The sequence below is a fragment of the Pygocentrus nattereri genome, chromosome 1 (genome assembly GCF_015220715.1).
Source record: "Pygocentrus nattereri isolate fPygNat1 chromosome 1, fPygNat1.pri, whole genome shotgun sequence".
Lineage (NCBI taxonomy): Eukaryota > Metazoa > Chordata > Actinopteri > Characiformes > Serrasalmidae > Pygocentrus > Pygocentrus nattereri.
Genome location: NC_051211.1, coordinates 42,327,336 through 42,346,788, shown reverse-complemented (window position 1 = coordinate 42,346,788; position 19,453 = coordinate 42,327,336). Strand labels below are relative to the sequence as shown.

Here is a 19,453-nt window from a genome sequence, read left to right as displayed (position 1 = left end):
AAACTGCATTGATAGAGATGTCTTAGGAGCTGACACTACCCGAGTTAGTTTCTTGTTCGAATTTTTCCGTTCCACCTTAAATGGTGTAGCAGTTACATTCTGGCGCCTCAGGCTGCTCATATCAGCGAGGCTGAAGTTGGCTTCCTATTCTCCAGCTTCTTGTTCAAATTTCCCCGTTCCCCCTTAAATGGCTGCACCCGTTCCACCTTAGATGACTGCACCGTTTAATAACCGTCGAACAAGAAGCTGAAGAATAGGAAGCCACCCTCGGGCCAGTTGATATGAGAAGCCCTGGACTTCATTCAGCGAAGGTGAGAAGCTAAAGCTAAAACAGAGCGTGAACTCAAACCGCACCCCGCTGTAGCGCTTCAGCACTTTCGCCACTGTCTTTCAGTAGAGCAGTCTGAGCGCAGGGACTGTGAGACAGACAGACGCGCACGCACAAATATACGGCTGGCCCTCTTCACTTCGGCATGGGACCATGGATCTGAAGTCCGAGTTGCTTAAGTCCATCTGGTACGCGTTCACGTCGCTGGACGTCGAGCACAGCGGGAAGGTGTCGAAGTCTCAGCTGAAGGTGAGGCACTAGAGTCTGTTTTGTGGCCAGATCAGGTTCTTTCTCATTGACTGAACTCCCAGCATGCCGTCTATAGTGCACGGTATTCGATTAAAGAGGAGTTACACATTTATTTGACTTATTTCGTGACAGTTTGAGCTAGTCTACATGTTTTAGGCACATGGTGCGTCCTTTTAAAACGAGCCGAGCGGGCTAAAGTTGAGAAAGTGTATCCTGAGGGTGTGTGATTCAGTCTCTCACCTCAGCACATAAACACGTCCATATAGCACACAAGCTATGTGGCCATTCAAGGGCCTCCTTCCTTCATGAAGCAGACCACAGGAGTTTCCTCAGGATTCCTATAATAATCTTATTGCAAATTCAGACAACTGCTATAGTTTCTGCAGTACTCCTGGAATGCTGTACACCGTTAGAAATAAAGGTACTGAGCAGGTATATTTTTGGTTCATAAAGGTACTAGCAATGTAAATGTACCCTCATATGTACAACAGTGGTTTTAATGTTTTATGTTGTGCATCTTAAATACATTTTCCCAGGTGAAAAATACCCTATGCTTTAAAACAGAGTAATAAAATAAAAGCCTGGACACAAGACAGGGTGTGTAGATTCAGTACAACTTTAAAAACACAATTTCAGTGGATTATGATATAGTTATGTTCCCTGACTAAAGGTATTGAGATATACCCTTGAGGGCACCACCCCAGTGACAAGAGAGGGTTACTGCCCCAGTGATGGTTTTGTACCTTTTTTGCTGAGAGTGTACAGAGGCAAAAATATATATATATATATCGTTAAAGAAGTATTGCACAGCCTTATAACAGTATGTTATGTTTTCCTAAAGGGGGGATATTTCTCAGTTCTGTTGTCTACCCTGTTTTAAACTTTGACCAAATGACAGTCTCCCAGCCTGTTTACCTGAAGGCCTCATGTTCAAACACGTCCCTCTTGGCCAGCTGTATAACTCTACGCAAGAACAGGCAGATGTCTGGACATGCTGTGTATCTCTTTACTGTCTTTCCTAAGTGGGAAAAGGAATTTGCATGCTTTTGTACCAAAAAATATATCATAATTTACACTATCGTTTCAAAAGTCGTGATGTTACAGATGTTAATGAGTGAGTGAGAATAAAGGCCACATTTATAGTTGCTTTATTAAACATTCCTAGTGTTTTCTTTTTTGGAACAACGAGAAGTTATTAAATGATAGATTCTAAATGTTGTACAGTTTTCTTCTAAAGCTACGTAACACAGTAATCACCTACAGCATTGTTTCACTGCATACAAAGTTATATGTACTGTCATATTAGAACCTTTAAACATGTATCTGCAGTGCAGTTGGTTCTATAGTTCTGTAAAACAGTGATTTCAGTCTTTTGAACAGTAGTGTAGCTGGTTACCTTGCACGTTTTAAAAAGTGAACAGCTCAGCTTTTTTGAAGTTGTAGCTGCTTCTGTGTCAAACTACAGGCTAGCTTATAAAAGATTTCATGACAAAGCCAATAAGCAAGATCTTTATTGCCAGTCTGCCTCTCTAAACAATGGTTAGAGATCACATGAGGAGGTGTATAATTAACAGCTCTCTGTATGTAGGTTTTATCACTTTTGCGTGTTTTTGTCATGAGAAAGGTGCATATCCTGTGATCATGTACTCTAGTTGAATTTTCAGTATCAAAAATTATGTTTTAAACAACATTTATTTTTGTGTTGTCTGTTTTAACTGTTTCTGGCTATGTTCACATTATAAATGTGGTGCAAATCCAGTGTTTGACCTTAATGAGACACAGATCTGATCTGATGTTTTCAGACCTGTATAGAAAATCTGATCTTTTGGCGTTGGGGACATTGTTTTTCCTCTACCCAGCCCATACAGGCTGGTGTTCGTTAGGGTGGTTTGTTATCCCCTCTTCTTTTTGCTCTCTGCATGAGCACACCATGTCAGATGTTGCTTTCTTGTATGGAACCCATCAAGTGTGCTGATGCCCTGGCCCTGCTGAAGTGTTTTTGGGGACTCTTCCTGGTCAAATGGAAACTGCTGTTGATGCAGTCATTTAGTGCGGTCAGATTGCCTTTGAGCAGATGTTCAAAAATGAAAGATATGTTGATCGATTATAGGAAACCTCATAACAGACCTGAACCACCTGTCTTCTTGTGTAAGCTCAGGGTGCAGAGCAACTAGATTCTTATAAGCTTTTTCGGTATTCAGATCAGCTCAGACTTTGCATGGCATAATTGCATTAATTACATTATCAAGGAGGTTTAACCACAGATTCATGCTTTAAGAGTGCAGGCCTCCCACCAGATGTGCTGTTCTGTGTGTTCCTGACATTCATCCAGACTGTACCCTTTTTGGGTAGAGCTTTGAGAAAGAACTTAAATCCAATTAAAGAACATCTTGTAGACTCATTGGGCTAACCCATGCTATTGTGCCCACTTTAGAGGAGAGAGCAATAAAAGTTAACAAAACAATTTTGTCATGCCATGATTGTGAACGAGTCGGCTCTTTGAGTCAGCTCAAAGAATCTAGGTTGCTGACTTGCATTAAAGAGCCGTTTTCTTTTTTATTAAGATGGCACAAATGAGTAGAGCTCATGTGTTGTAGCTGAAAATTCATGATTATTTTCTTGGCTTGTCCCAGGACTCTGTTCTGGATCTCAAGCTCCCTAATTATCCCCACCACCTGTTGTTTCTTGTATTACGTTTTGATATTGGTGTCTTCCATGTAATTGTAAGCCTTGTTTCCAAGTATGACCTATTAGTTGTTCTTATTTATTTACTTATCTTTGATTTTTGACCTGCTTTGTTTGTGACTGGTTGTTGGATTTTCCCACATTTAGCCCATCTTCCTACCGTGACCCCATTCTCTCAAATTCTAGCAAAACTATGTAAGTTTTAGATGATTTTTTCAAAATGTAAACACATGTTTCTTTATTAATTAAGTAGAAGTTAGGATGAGGATTTATTTGCAATAAAATAATAGATAATATTGCTAATGTGGCTACTTTTGTGCAGAAAACCACAATTGACAGGGCTGGACAGGAAACTAAATTCAGCTCTGGACTTTTACATAGCCTAGCCCACAAAAACCATAGTGACGCAGCGCAACCCCCAAAACTGCAAATAGCCAGAATAGTAATTTGTGAGTCATACTCAAAGCCCTTTTCAGCCAAGGGATTTTAAAACTTTATCAGTTAATCTCTTTTTTTCACATTTGTTTTGATACTACTGTGTTAAGTATATACACTTGTATAAATTTATAGATTTGCATTATATTGTCTGATATTTATTTAATGTGCTGTTTGTTTCATTTAGCTTGGTGTTTCCCTTGGATACAAACACTTGTATCTCATGCATGTATGTCAAATGCTGTTTTAATAAACTTGTTTTTTCAAACTAGATCTGAGCCACTTTCACATGTGGTGATAAATCAAATACATATCCAATTTGTGGCCATGCAACCTTAATTAGAATGGACAGATTAGGATATTGTCAGGCGTTGTTCACAGAGGCTAACTTGAAGTTTCTGGCAATAAACACTCCGGAAGCATTAAAACATCTGATCTATATTCATCTTATCCTCTAGTCCTGGACAGCTGGAACTGATCAGAGCTAATCATCTTGGTGCTGACGTCTTGTGCTGCTAGCCAGTTCGTTTGTTGTTGGTGTTCTTGATCAACGTGGATCATTCGTGGAATGTTAGTAAGATGTGCACATGCAGGTCATTTTAGGGCACAGGATTGTTTAAGCTAACGACATGGATCACATACACTTATGAATGTGAACCATTAAGGCAAGATTAGATCTGAGCAAAAAATTGGAACTGAACGAGTTGATTTGTAAAGTGAACAAAGCACAAAATGTGCTCTCTGTGGCTGGGCACACAGATGTGTCTGGCTGATGCATCTGTTTTGAGAGTGTTTACTTGTAATGATGAGTCCTCCTACCTCTGCAATTGGTAAAGATTAGTCAATGTGTTGATATGGTGCTTTAGTGCTGATGCTTTCTTTCTTTTTCTTTGTATACATGTGTGTCGCAGGTGCTCTCCCACAATCTGTACACAGCTCTGAACATCCCCCATGATCCTGTGGCCTTGGAAGAGCACTTCCAGGACAATGACAATGGGCCGGTGTCCAGCAACGGCTATATGCCTTACCTCAACCAGTACATTCTGGCAAAGGTTCTGTTATACATACACTATCTTAAACAATATAAAACAAGATGAATTGGCGATAGATTTATTAAAATAGTCATAATGTGTTGACAGCCCTGTATAACTTCATAGGTTTCAAATAGTTTATAGAAAATATTGAAGATGTGACCAGAACATTGAGCAGGGCTGTAGGTGACTGCTGTGTATTATATAGTTGTTAATGAAAGCTGTGTAAAGATTATAAAAATCAACATCAAGAATGCCTCATATTTGAAAAGTGAAGAGCAAAGCCCAAGTCATTATATTATTTATCAGTTAATAACTTCTTGGTCTTAGCAAAAGTATTGAATTGTTAAATACAACATCTAAAATGCTTTGTGGTGTCTGTATATTTTATATAGTTTATAAAATTTTCAATCAGTACTGTATAAGCTATTATTGAATTAAATAGTAATAATTAATGTGACAATTAATTCCAACCAATTAACCCCTCTTATTATCGAACTGCTATAAGTAACCCTCTTTGTAGTGCTTTAAGAGACATCACAGAAGACCTCTCAACTGACCATCTCTATACAAAATTTTCGGATTGTGCCTTCATGAGATCCTGAGATAAAGAGGCTTTTATAAAGTATGGGTGGCTTTAATTTGTGTATAAAATTATGTGCTATAAAAAAAGGTGACAATAGTATACAAATAATTTTTGAGCTATTGATGCCTGAAATGCACTGCTTAAAAAAATAAAGGGAACACTCTAATAACACATCCTAGATCTGAATGAATGAAATATTCTCATTGAATACTTTGTTCTGTACAAAGTTGAATGTGCTGACAACAAAATCACCAATGATCAAAAATCATCAATGGAAATCAAATTTATTAATAAATCGAGGCCTGGATTTGGAGTCACACACAAAATTAAAGTGGAAAAACACACTACAGGCTGATCCAACTTTGATGTAATGTCCTTAAAACAAGTCAAAATGAGGCTCAGTATTGTGTGTTGCCTCCATGTGCCTGTATGACCTCCCTACAACACCTGGGCATGCTCCTGATGAGGTGGCAGATGGTCTCCTAAGGGATCTCCTCCCAGACCTGGACTAAAGCATCTGCCAACTCCTGGACAGTCTGTGGTGCAATGTGGCGTTGGTGGATGGAGCGAGACATGATGTCCCAGATGTGCTCAATCAGATTCAGGTCTGGGGAACGGGCGGGCCAGTCCATAGCTTAAATGCCTTCATCTCGCAGGAACTGCTGACACACTCCAGCCATATGAGGTCTAGCATTGTCCTGCATTAGGAGAAACCCAGGGCCAACCCCACCAGCATATGGTCTCAAAAGGGGTCTGAGGATCTCATCTCGGTACTGGCAGTCAGGCTACCACTGGTGAGCACATGGAGGGCTGTGCGGCCTTCCAAAGAAATGCCACCCCACACCATTACTGACCCACTGCCAAACCGGTCATGCTGAAGGATGTTGCAGGCAGCAGATCGCTCTCCACGGCGTCTCCAGACTCTGTCACGTCTGTCACATGTGCTCAGTGTGAACCTGCTTTCATCTGTGAAGAGCACAGGGCGCCAGTGGCGAATTTGCCAATCCTGGTGTTCTCTGGCAAATGCCAAGCGTCCTGCATGGTGTTGGGCTGTGAGCACAACCCCCATCTGTGGACGTCGGGCCCTCATACCATCCTCATGGAGTCGGTTTCTAACCATTTGTGCAGACACATGCACGTTTGTGGCCTGCTGGAGGTCATTTTGCAGGGCTCTGGCAGTGCTCCTCCTGTTCCTCCTTGCACAAAGGCGGAGGTAGCGGTCCTGCTACGGCCTCCTCCACGTCTCCTGGTGTACTGCCCTGTCTCCTGGTAGCGCCTCCAGCCTCTGGACACTACGCTGACAGACACAGCAAACCTTCTTGCCACAGTTCGCATTGATGTGCCATCCTGGATGAGCTGCACTACCTGAGCCACTTGTGTGGGTTGTAGAGTCCGTCCCATGCTACCACGAGTGTGAAAACACCACCAACATTCAAAAGTGACCAAAACATCAGCCAGAAAGCATCGGTACTGAGAAGTGGGCTGTGGTCCCCACCTGCAGAACCACTCCTTTATTGAGTGTGTCTTGCTAATTGCCAATAATTTCTACCGGTTGTCTATTCCATTTGCACAACAGCATGTGAAATTGATTGTCAATCAGTACTGCTTCCTAAGTGGACAGTTTGATTTCACAGATGTTTGATTTACTTGGAGATATTGTGTTGTTTAAGTGTTCCCTTTTATTTTTTTGAGCAGTGTATGTTTTTCGGGATTTTCCTTTGACTTAAGGTGAGAACCAAAGCAATATCAGAGCTTTATAAATCATTAACATGAATGGCTCAAGACTCATGCTCATATTGTGCTTGCACTCCTGTACTATTCTTTGTTGGAAAGCCTGTTTGGTTGCCAAGACAGACCAGCATTTGTAGTATTATGTTGTAAGGTTCTATTCCAAATGGAACATATGTGAAACATCAATGTTAACATTATGATTAATACCACAGTAAAGAACTAACAATGTGTTTTACGTTATACATCAGCCATTATTCTTTCAAAAACTCATTATGTTCAAAATGTTTACAGATACACAGCTTATTACTTGCTTATGTCCAATTGAAGAAATGCACATAGAACATCTATTCATTGTGGATACTGTTTGTGAAAGAAATGTTTCCTGTTAATGAATAAAATTTTTATTGTGTTTTTACACCCAGGCCACCGAGGGTACATTCAACAAGGAGACATTTGATGACCTGTGCTGGATGATGACCGCTAAGAAGAATTTGAAGCCTACTGTTTCACAGGGGTTGTGTTCACAAAGAGACTGCTTTAAACTCTTCTGTCTGTTTAATCTGCTGTCTGAGGACCGTTACCCACTTGTCATCATCCAGCCTGAGGTTTGTGTGTGGGAGTGTGTGAGAATGAGAAAGAAACCGCCAGTGATCGTGAATGATAAAACACTGCCTGAAAAGTATAGACAGCTGTATTTACTAAGCATGAAGTAGTAGAGTTCTCAGTTCAGCTCTTTCCAGTACATGTTTCTCTGTTCATGTGGGTAGCAGACTTATCCAATGCTAAATTAGTACTTTTCATGAAATGTGCTGTTGGTCAAATGGATTCTGTTGTTTGTGAGAAACAACAAAATGATCTTAGTTTTCACTTTTTTCTCAGGCATGTAATAGCTATAAATGTCTGTTCAAATGAAACTTGGAAACCTAAAATGAGATGCAGATAAGATCTAGTGCATATGTAAGGCAAACCAAGGTCTGATGCATAACAAACTCAACAGCAGCACTAGTAAGGAAGTTGACGGGGAGTAAAATAAGAAGTACTGTCATACGGCTTCCTCATGATTATCCTCGCACTTCTGATTTCAATCTACCAAAACTTCAAAGCATGTGTTGCAAATTGCTGGTCTTTCTGCTTATTTACAAAATTTGCTCCTGAAAGGGTTCTGTTTCTCTTTTAACAGATATAGTTCTAAGGCACTTTCAGATGTCCTCCTAGAATGCACCTTTGCATCTTATCTTACATTTCTAACCTTCATGCCTCATATTTGAATCACCTCTGTGACCTCAGCTGGAGTACCTCTTGAAGAAAATCTCCACTGCAATGGGCCAGGAGTGGGATGGTAAGCTGCTGGAGCTCCTGCTGGCCCAGGAGCCCTCTCTGCAGGATGGTCTATCTGTATGGGTGTTCCTGGAACAGATGAGTGCAGGACACCTCATGCCAGTGGACAGTAAAGAGGCCTTTAGCCTGGCCCTAGATGAAGTCTTCATGGAGATGTACCACAATGTATTGAAAAAGGTGACCAAGATGTATGTTTAGATATACAGCACAGTCATACCCACAAATGTGCAGAAGCATAAGCCTGTTACTGAGGGTTTTTGATGTGGTCATGTTGTTATAGACATAAGATAATGTCTATAATTTTTGCCTAAAGAGTTGCTTTCTCTAACTGAGTCACTGACTGACTGACTAATCAAAAATATTCCTGACACCCACTGTTGAAACATGTGCAAGTGACCAAGACAAGCAGTAAATGCTACTATTGATGATAATGATAATAGAAATGCAGAAATGCGTTTTTTTAAAGGATTTTAACACGGTAAAAAACACAGTGGAGTGCATAAGCTCGAACTTTGTCTGACTTCAGCTGTAATTTTGTAATTATCACTTTATGGGTTCGCCAAGAGCCCCTTATAATGGTATAGTTTAAATAAGGTAATTTGATTTACTCAAACAATTACTGAAGATGCTACGTATTATTATCTGTAGGAGTGGTAGTGGTGGTAGTAGTAGTGCTGCTTGTAATATTAGTAGTAATAGTATTATTTTAGAAAAATAGTGTATCGATCAAAACCAGCTGTTAAAACCATCTTAAATGGCTGGTAAAATTTGGTCTTCCACTAGACCTTGTGGGCAGATGGACTAAAACATTAATTTGCCACCCAGCATAGTTCTTTTTTTATCCTGTTCTTTAGACACTTATGTGACAGTTTTGCACAAAATGTGCTAGATCAGTGACACATTAGACATTAGTGAGAAAATTTTGTGTTAAATTAAATTGCTGTGTGAATTTTATCTTCACACGGTCTTGAAAAACTGCCATTGTTATTGTATGGGTATGAACTAGTCTTTCTTACTTTTTTGGTCTCTTTGTCTCTCTTTCTTTCTCTTTTTCTCTCTTTTAGGGTTACATGCAGAAAAAGGGGCATGTACGTAGGAACTGGCAGGAGCGCTGGTTTGTTTTGAAGCCTGGCATCCTGGTCTACTATGTCAGTGAGGATCAGAAAGAGAAGAAAGGCGAGGTGCAGCTAGATGGAAGCTGTGTGGTGGAGGTTAGTTGTGCAGGAGGTCGGCAAAGCCGTTTCATGGCGAATCACTGTGGCTTTTTTAGGAGATACTAAGAAAAGTTGCAAAAATGATCATTTGATTTAACAAGAACACTGTATCACTTTTTCAAAGCACTGCTTTTATGAAACACCAAAAGCTTTGCTCCTAGCACCCCATGTGGAGAGAGAGCGAGAGAGAGAGACAGAGAGAGAGAAAAGCCAGGCCCATGAGGTTGTTCAGACCCATAGTTGGGCTGTTATGGAATACTATTGGGAAGTATTGGGAATACTGTACAAATGCAAAAATTAAGTGTCTTAATTCAGTCCACATACATTTTAAAATTCATTATATAGTTTACATTTTTAGGAAAATAATTTTAGAATACTTACAATCTAAATAAAAAGAATTACAGACTTTTTAGAAGCACCATCAATGCTTGTTTGGAAAATCAATGTGTGGTGTGTAACAAACATGCTTGTTAGATCAACTCTAAGAGGAACTCAATGAATGGCTTCTTTTCAAAAACTGAAGTTCCTGCTTAAGCCTGGGTGGAGTGATAAATCAATACCATGAGCCATTTATTTGCCTCAATGATAAGCTCTTTTGAGAGATGAGTGAATTGATGGTCTAGTCAGTAGTGGACATGTTCACAAGTCATAAGCCAAATTGCATGGCTAATTAGGCAGATGTCGCCCCAGCTTAAGAGACTGTGAGCAGCAGTAGACTGTAGTGGACAGCTGATGAGAATAAAAAAAAATTTAGAGAAGTTTGAAACTTTGGTCATATGATGAAACATTAATGGAAGAATTACATGACAAAACTGCATGTTATTAACAGTAAGTACTGTGTGAGTAAAGTAAATACAAAGTAGAAAAGTATAATCTTTGAAGTATTTTAATTAAAAAATTCCTTAGTATTTGTTAGGTTGCCCTTTTGCTTTAATGACAGTGTGCACTCAAGCTGGCATCAACTCCACACCTTTGTGCAAAAGCCTCTAATGAGTAGATCAGATTCACCTGAGAGTTATCCAAACAGTGAGCTTCAGTTGACCTTTAAAAATCTGACCTTTTTTGTGCAAAGGCCTTAACATAGTCAATTTGTTTTCATTTGAATAGTGACCTAGAACTAGAGCAGAGCTTTTAATATTTTTTCTTCATTTTTCTTGTTATAACTTTGTTTTGTTTTTTTGTTTAGCACCAGGTTTAAATAAAAAAAAAGATTTTCAATGTGGTCACAGACTTTTGGACCCAACTAAATAGTAAGATTTTTTAGTAAAACTGCCTGAAAGGCATGCATTAATTGAGTTATGCCACTTCCAGACCATCCCTGATAAGGAAGGGAGGCGCTGTTTGTTCTGTGTGAGGACTCCTGGCAGGACTTACGAGATGAGTGCTTCAGACCAGAAACTGAGACACGAGTGGATTCAAGGTGAGAACCTACCAAACTGAAGCTGCTGTGAACTGAGTAGTTTAAAGAGTTTTTCCCATTTGGCTGGGTCTTGTGCTCTATTGACTGCTGTGTTTGCTCCTCAGCTGTGCAGACAGCAATCCGACTGAAGGCAGAAGGGAAAAGCTCACTGCACCATGAGCTGAAGTTGCGCAGGCGAGAGACGCGGGAGCACAGCCAAAGCATCAGCCAGATCGGCCCGAGCAGACAGAATAGCCAGAACAGCAGCCAGAGTGTCCAGAGCAGACCGAGCAGCCAGAGTGAGCCCCCTGCTGAGGTGCAGCAGCCTAGCTCTGAGTTGCACCATGGGGAGCAAGAGAGCAAGGAGCCAGACATAGAGATCATAGACATCATCCAAGTAAGAGGTCGTCTGATGTGTTTGTGTTTGGTTATTTGATGCAATTACACTTCTTTTGAAAGACAACTCAGTGCATAATGCAGTCTCAATCATTGTGAAGATTAAGTTTGATTTTATAATTTTGGTACATATGATAATTACGAGTACACATTGTGACTGAAGGACACAGTAATAAAATATAGGCAATGAAAGCAATACACTACAGTACCACTTGGAACGGATGGGGTAGTAGGTGGGGTAACGACAGAGCCACATGATATCTGTAATGTTTGACCAATTGGCACAGGATAAGAAATATTTGCATGAACGAAAGATTGGAGTGGCTACTCAATTTAAGTACTGCCTTTACTCCAGAAACAAGTAGAAAACATGTAAAAAAATATAATGTAGCCATTTTTCCATTTACCCTAACTCTGCTTTACTGTCTTAAGTAAATGCACTTAACATTTTTATTAGCTTGGGAATTCAAAGCCAACAGTCAAAATCATTACAGTGTTCAAATGTTTTTTAAATCTTCATACATTTTAATGTTTGCAGTTGTACACTTGAGGCAGGACAGTACATATTGGCTTGAGTTTAGCCACAGAAAACCCAAGTAAATGCCTTTTCAAGTGCTTCCATCTTTAAGAAACTCCTTTTCCACCGAATGCAATATCATTTTTACTGACAGTCTGATTTGCACAGGCCTAACATAACTTTAGGTCATGTCTGTGCCAGAATGTGTACTGGCTGGAGACCATGTTGGTAAAAATGACTGACTTGAAATGGGACACTGACTTTAAATGAGACTAACATCAATGAGAAGCCGCAGTAAAATGACCTTATCCTACCTCCTCATATAATGAATCCTGCCCACTTCGTGCTTAAGCTTTATTTTTAATATTTAAATTTTAAAAAATTTATCAGCAAGTTGTTGTAGTTAATTATAATCCCTTCCAACACTGTTTGTGTCTTAGCAACATCTAGAAAAGGAGGCACAGCGCAAAGAGGAGGAGGCGCAGGAAAAAGAGAAGCATAAACAGAAACAGCAAGAGCTGGAGAGACAGCTTGAGGAGGCTAACACAGTAAGATAAGACACTTTTGTTCTTTCTTCAATTACAAAATACAATCAAAATATTCTTTCTTGAGTTGACCTTAATTTTGAATGTGTTGCCTTTCTCGATTATCGGTGAAGACTGCTACCCTATGAAGGAGTTTCTAGATAACCGACACCATTAAGTTGCACTTATTCTAATAAGTGTCTAAAGCCTGTGTTTGATGTTGTGTTCATTGTTGCCCAGGCCAGGGAGAGCATGGTGGCTGAGCTAGCTAAAATGGAAAAGGAGGTACAACAGCAGAAGAAGAGGATCCAGGAGCTGGAGCTCACTCAGCAGAAACTTGAAGAGGCCCTCAACTTGCAGATTCAGGCCCGATTGGAAGAGGAGAAAGTTCGACATGAGCTCGAGAGGTCAGCTACAGAGGCAAATGCTGTCTTTCTCTTACAACATACGCATACAACTGCTTTTGCTATCCCTGCAGTGAAGCAAGACACAGGAAGTTATGGTTGATGAAGATCATGAACAGCTGATGCTGTGTCAAAACAAGAAAGCAGCCATGAGAAATGATCCAAAAACAGCTGCCTCAAACTAATATTAAGAATAAAATGTGAAAATGATTGAACTGTTCCTGAACAAAAATTGAGTCTGGCCTGTTTAGTTGTGGTTAGGGTTCTTTCTTCTTCAGCACGCAAATCTTTGTCCATCAGTTTCATATTAATGTGGTTAGAAGCTTCTACAGATTGTTTGCTAAGTTCCCAGCTCTTCCTGCACAACATCACTCACATTCTCAAAGTCACACAGGTAACACGTAAGCACAAATTCAGTACAAGTCAAGGACAGGCATGGATAATGAAATCTATAAAGGAAATGTATTGTATGTTTTAAATGTATTGCACTTAATTAATATTGTTGTCTTAGAGACATATGAGTAACACAAGCCACAGGCATATTAAGGCAGATACTATAATGTGATTAAAATAATTTAAACTGTTATGTGTTACACTACTTCATTGCAGAATAACACATTGCCATAATGTGTTACTTTGTGCTTTGTTAACACTGGTTAACACACCTTTTTTTCATTTCATCTCTTAAAGAAAGTGTTATTTATTTATTTATACATTTATTTGTTTCATTTTACAAAAATGCTTCCAAACATTTGGCCTATAGTGTACAGATTTCTGTATATAAGCAGATTTGTGTATTATCTCTGTATATGTTTGAGTTACTGTGTGGACCAAAGTTCAGAATAACAAACGAAACACTAACAATATGGTAGAAATGAAGACATTCCATTTGTCCTTGCAAGGAAACTTCAGTGCAGCTTTTTCATTTCCTTTTAGTTACCAAGATTAAAGATGGTGTAAGGCGTAGCTGTAGCTTTGATCAGCTACAGTAATACAGAAGAATGGAGTACTCACAAATGTTTTTATTTAATGTTTTAATTTATATGTGTGTGTGTGTGTGTGTGTGTGTGTCTGTGTCACAGGCAGCTGGAGGAGGAGCAGAAAAAGCTCACCGAGTTGCTGCTCCTTCAGAAACAACTGGAGACACCTGCTCCTGCAGAGAAGAACCCGAAGGAGGTGCTGGAATCATTAAAGGACGAGGAGCACATCCCCCTGCCTGCCTCCTCATTTTCATCTTCCTCCTCTTCCTCTGTGCCTACTCAATCCTGTAAACCCCAGCCAGCTTCTCACCCAGCCCCTCCACCAACAGGAATAGCAGAGACCCACCATTACAACTTGGAGGTACGAAAAAAGTAATGAGAGAAAGTCAGTGAATAGATGGGAGGGGGTAAAGTAAGACAACATTTTGGGCAAATACAATTGCTCTTCCAGCTTTTTTTATTCTCTCTCACTTGATTTCTGTGCAGAAAATATCAGACAGCCATTCTAATGCTCAGTATATGAGACAGTGGAATATCCAACTGAACCGCCTCTTGAAGCCTATCACACCTGCTGGTAACACACACACACACACACACACACACACACACTACCTCTAACTCTACCTAGTTGTCATAAATAAATGCTGTACTTCATTAGCCTTGTCAGTAGCATTGGTTTTTACAGTCAGTAGTCACAACTGCTGCATGAATCCAAATCTTTTGGTTCACTTGAGGAAGGGCAATCCATATCGGATAGATTAGGGCTGCAGGGAATACTACTAAATTGTGTATTTAAGTCCCTTGATTCATCAGACTGATTTCTACTGGAATTGAAAGAATATTTATGAAACATTTATGTCAGTTTGCAAGGGATTCATATTACTTGGGGTAATTCTATTCATTATTCATTATATGTTTCCTTTAACTGTAGGTTAACTATATTTTTACTGATGCATGGTCACACAGTCTGCAAGTTGCCCCTAATAGCAGATTTGAATGGAACTACAAGCACAAAAAAACTGAAATAAGAATTTTGTTGTGTCAAGAAATAAAGTTTGACACAATTATGTGTAAGTAGAATAAGATTTCACTTGGTACGTAGACTTAAAACAAGTAACATTGTCTAATATTAATAGCATTTGTACTACAACCATAATGGCAAAGTTTAGAATAGTATTCTTTTTGTTGAATGTTATGTAAATGATGTATCATGTTTTGTTTAAGTTAGATGACAAATGAAGAAGTTTTATTTTCTGTCTTCCTTTGTTCATGTGTAGATAAGATTGAGCGTATGCCAGTGAAGACCAACTGCCCCAAACAAAGCCAGGCACTCACCAGCACAGAGTTCATAAACAAATTTCAAACAACCATTGCTCAGGAAACAGAGTTCTCCAACAGCCAGTCACCATACAAAAGCGAGGAGGGAGGCCCCCATGAGCCAACCACTTTCTCTGAGGAGGAGGAACCACACTGAGGACAAGTTGAAGAGATCACAATAATACAATAAAATATAATATAATAAAATCATCAACAAAACCATAATGACTAAAAGATGCCCAAGTTACAGTGCTGTGACAAAGTATTTACCCCTTCCCAATTTCTTTTATCTTTGCAAATTTGTCACACTTGAATGTTTCAGATTTTTTTTTTTTCAGATCAGACTTGCCTCAGTTAAGATCAATGTGCACAATTCCACAATAAGACACAGGGCAAAAATGGCATCTGTGGGTGAGTTGCAAGGGGCAAAGCACTGCTGACCAAAAACGCAAAGGCTCATCGCACATTTGCCAAAAACATCTAGATGCCTTTTGGCAGGACATTCTATGAACCGATAAGTCAAATGTAGAACTTTAGGAAAACAGGTCCTGGTGTAATGTGGTGTAAAGCTAGTACTGCAGTCCACCTTCAAAATTCCCAAATTACTCCACAGCAATGTAAAAGACTCATCACAAGTGATCACAAAGTTACTACTGCCAAGAGTGTCACAACCACTTATTAGGACTAGGGGGGCAATGACTTTTTCGCATGGATGATAAAGGTTTTGAATAAATCCTTATCTACAATGAATGGAATGACCATTTAAAAACTGCATTTTGAGTTTACTTGACTTGTCTTCATCTTATATCAAAATTAGTCCAATGATCTGCAACTTTTAATTGTGACATATCAAAAACAGATGAAATTGAACAGGGGCAAATACTTTATCACAACACTGTATGAAATCGTAGTGATTTTTTCTGCTCTTTGTTGCAAGCTTGCCATGTCCTACAAAATAATGGAATAAGCTAATAATGAAAGGTATAAATTACCACCTTACTGCACTTATCCAGCATTTAATATGGCCAGATCCATTATTTTGCTATTGTTCAAAAATGTCACACACACTGCGTATTTCTTGTTTCAGTATTTGCTAGCTACACCAGCTATTGTTTCCCTCTATAGCTCTACAGGACAAAATGATACAGCCATCTCCATCAGACTGTGAATTCTATATGGGGCCAATCTTCAAAGGGCTGAGACCCTTTCTCTTTAAAAAAAAAAACAGGCTTGCTCCATTGCTCTGGTATTGGTTAGTAGTGCCTGTTGATTGTGATTCTCTGAATGTCCAGTAGATGGGACACTTGTTCTGGGATTTGCTGTGATGTGACCTGAAAATACCTCTTAGTGTAAGTGTTCTCTGTTGCACATTTAAAGCCTTTGTGCTTTTTGCAATCTTTTTTTTTTTCTCGTCTGGCTTTACACTTGAGTTAAAGGGGAAATATGCCACATTTTCTAAATTCCTGCATGATTAATTGGTTAAGATGTAAGCAAAGTCATTCAGAGTGGTTTGATATGAAATGCTCCATTTCAGATAAACTTACAGAGTCAAAATTGTTCACAGTGGTGTTGATAGGAACCAGACATCCTAAACGTTTAAAAAGCTCCCTCATGTGAAGTTATTACCTTAAATAGTTATAGATGTGCAGCCTGGTATCTGAGACATTGTTTTCCAGTTGCTCTGAGCTTAAATATGTGTTTAAAATTTATTCATGATGGAGGCGTTTTGAGGCAAAATAATCTCCAAAGTAACTTACTTTCTCAAATTTGCCACTGTTTATCTTCACTCGATCGTTGTATAAAAGCTCAGAAGGCACAGGTACGATCACGGTTGGTTTTCTCTACAATTAACCATTTAACATCAAACCACTCTGAATGACTTTATTATATACGGTGAAAGATTCGTCAGCCTCTTCTTTGTGCTGCTGATAATGGTTTGCCCAACAATTGCCAAATCAAACCCTTCCAGAAACAGGGATGCCCCTCTTTCGTGCTAAAAGGAGAAAATAATGGTGTTGTCTATATTTGGCTCTGTGGAGGCTGGCGAGTAAGTGGGGCTCAGTTTGTGGTTGGGAGACATCACTGTGGAGAAGATGAATGATGTCTTTCTATGTTGGTTTTGGGTAGTAATCAATAGGCTGCCTGTAAATGATCTTTGAGAAATAGCCATGGCTGTCATTTTTCCAAAACGGAATCTTTTCCGTTCTGGGTTGGAATATTTCTGTCTATATACCTACAGACTGAGTGGCATTGTAGAGAATCTACAGACATTCAGGAGCTCTTGGAATCTCCCCAACGTTTGCCTAGTCTTGTTATACATGTTATTTTTAACAACTGATAGCTCACTTTTTTCTCATGTGCCTGGAAACTGTAAGGGCACTGTGGAAGATGTGTTACCCTAACTCAGCATTAGCACCAGCCTTCACCACACAACCATTCTGTGGCTTTGTAGCTCAAACCTACAAACTTGGAAACACCATGTGCCAGTTTCAGTCCAGTTTCGTGCTTTGAGCTACAGACGAGCTTTGTTTTCACCTCACTGTGTCCAGGAAGACCAAAGCATCTGTCTTGTGTGTGTATGTATTCAGTACAGGAACTGTGTAATGCTGTGCTGTTCTGTAATTAGTGCCAGCATGCTGTGCAGTGAGTGTAATATTGCTGTGTCATAAACCAGAGTCAGCAGATTTTAGGTGAATATCCTGGAAAAAAGTGTTTTCCTTTCTTTTTTTAAATAAAAAAGGTTGATGTGCAGTACAGGCTATTATTATCTTTTTGTGATGTCAGTGCCTAATAAGCCTTCAGCGGTTTAGCTCTGTAAAGTTATATAAAATGTTTATAACAGTGAAGTTATATAAAGTGTTTCAGCCTGGATTGGACAGAGCATGCAATCAGAACAGAGCTCATTTACATATTGTTGCTGTCAGAAAATACCAGAAGACAGAAAAAACTTAACTTTAAATCTGAATTCACTTTTGACCATTTCTTGGTCCATTCATAATGGAATTTTGAGATCATACACAGCAGCTTGCATTTTCAGATTATTAAAAATCTGATAAAAATGGAAATACAAAGTTTGTTCCAACAGTGTGCATAAGTCGGCTCTAAAGGTACAGTAAGAAAAATAGCATATTTAATTCTAGGGAATAAAGAGAAGTTCCATAGTGGTCTTGTTAAAGTGAATTATGACTGGCATACAAGTCCACACAAATCGTGTAGGAAGTGGGGCTTGTATCTTCCCAGTATTATAATAAAATTTTATTGTAGCTCCAGGGATTCCGGTTGGCAAGTTTAGCAATACATTTGGCATGTGATACTATGTCAACAGCACTGAAGAGAACTCCCTGGTTGCGAACATCACCTTATTTAGGAGCTTCCCTCTGCCTAATACCATTTGTAAGGCAAATGGAGAGTTTGTTGAGCAGACATTTCTAGTGGCAGTCTGATTGCAATTTGGCGATGTGTGAGCTCAAATGTCACAATTGTTCCTCTAAAAAAAGGAGCACTGACAGAGAGTATAAACACTGGGATATTTGTTCCTTAGCAATCGCTCCTTTGCTTCAATAGGGCTTCTTAGAAAAATCCTCTGGCACCCAGTCACACTCCACTTTCCCCCCCAGTGAATTGGGGTCAAATGCAAGAGTGATTAGGGAGAGTTTAGGTTGGAGAATGCTGGGAACAAGAAAGACAAAAGCCAGATGTGATTTTTCTAGAAAAGAGGCTGAGATCCCTCATGTCAAAAGAGAGTGTTTGGCTCTTAAGAGAGTAACACCTATCAGCTGCTCTGTGTATCTCTAGGGCTGAATAACAATGTTAGAACTAGAGGGCCCTTCCAGCTTTTGCTTCACTGTTACAGCTCATGTGTAACTCCTGTGATGTGACTGCGAACTTTTAACTTTTAGTTCTAATGCTATGAGGAATTCCTGCTGGTTTTATATAGTATGCACTTCTAGTGTATGCAACATTTTATCATATTATGGTAAATGACCAAAATGATGGAGTATAAATCTCTGACCCAAGTGATTTGATTGTTTAGGAAACAAATCAATGCACTACAAAATTTGTGTCAGTTATATTGGTAAAATTCACAAATATGACTGTAATAACTACTGACACACTGTATTTGATTGTAGACATCCAAAAGCATCATGCATGCCCTCAGAGCCTTCTGGGAACTAAAAAAATGCATGTTTGTAATTTTTTTTCTCTCAATCAAATCCTTCTTGTATTTAAACTCGGCAAGTCTTACAGTACTGCCGTTAAGTGTTGTTTAGAAACAAAAGAGTTGCATTCTTGAAACACTAAAAAAGGAAAACTGTCCA

The 19,453-nt window shown here is 39.3% G+C and overlaps 1 protein-coding gene across 2 annotated transcripts; it reads left to right on the top strand.

The window, feature by feature from the left end:
• The first annotated feature begins 142 nt into the window (after positions 1–142).
• def6c (DEF6 guanine nucleotide exchange factor c) lies at positions 143–17,885 on the top strand. Of its 2 annotated transcripts, none has more exons than XM_017716844.2 (13): positions 143–311; positions 398–577; positions 4,609–4,749; positions 7,468–7,650; positions 8,333–8,560; positions 9,448–9,594; positions 10,909–11,017; positions 11,122–11,393; positions 12,350–12,457; positions 12,674–12,840; positions 13,920–14,178; positions 14,304–14,391; positions 15,095–17,885. In XM_017716844.2, the coding sequence occupies exons 1-13, from the start codon at positions 282–284 to the stop codon at positions 15,289–15,291; spliced, it is 2,109 nt and encodes a 702-aa protein (XP_017572333.1). In that variant the 5' UTR covers positions 143–281; the 3' UTR covers positions 15,292–17,885. The 2 variants fall into 2 exon arrangements, with proteins under 2 accessions (XP_017572333.1, XP_017572334.1); XM_017716845.2 differs by having other exon boundaries at positions 144–311; positions 395–577.
• The last annotated feature ends 1,568 nt before the right edge of the window (positions 17,886–19,453 follow it).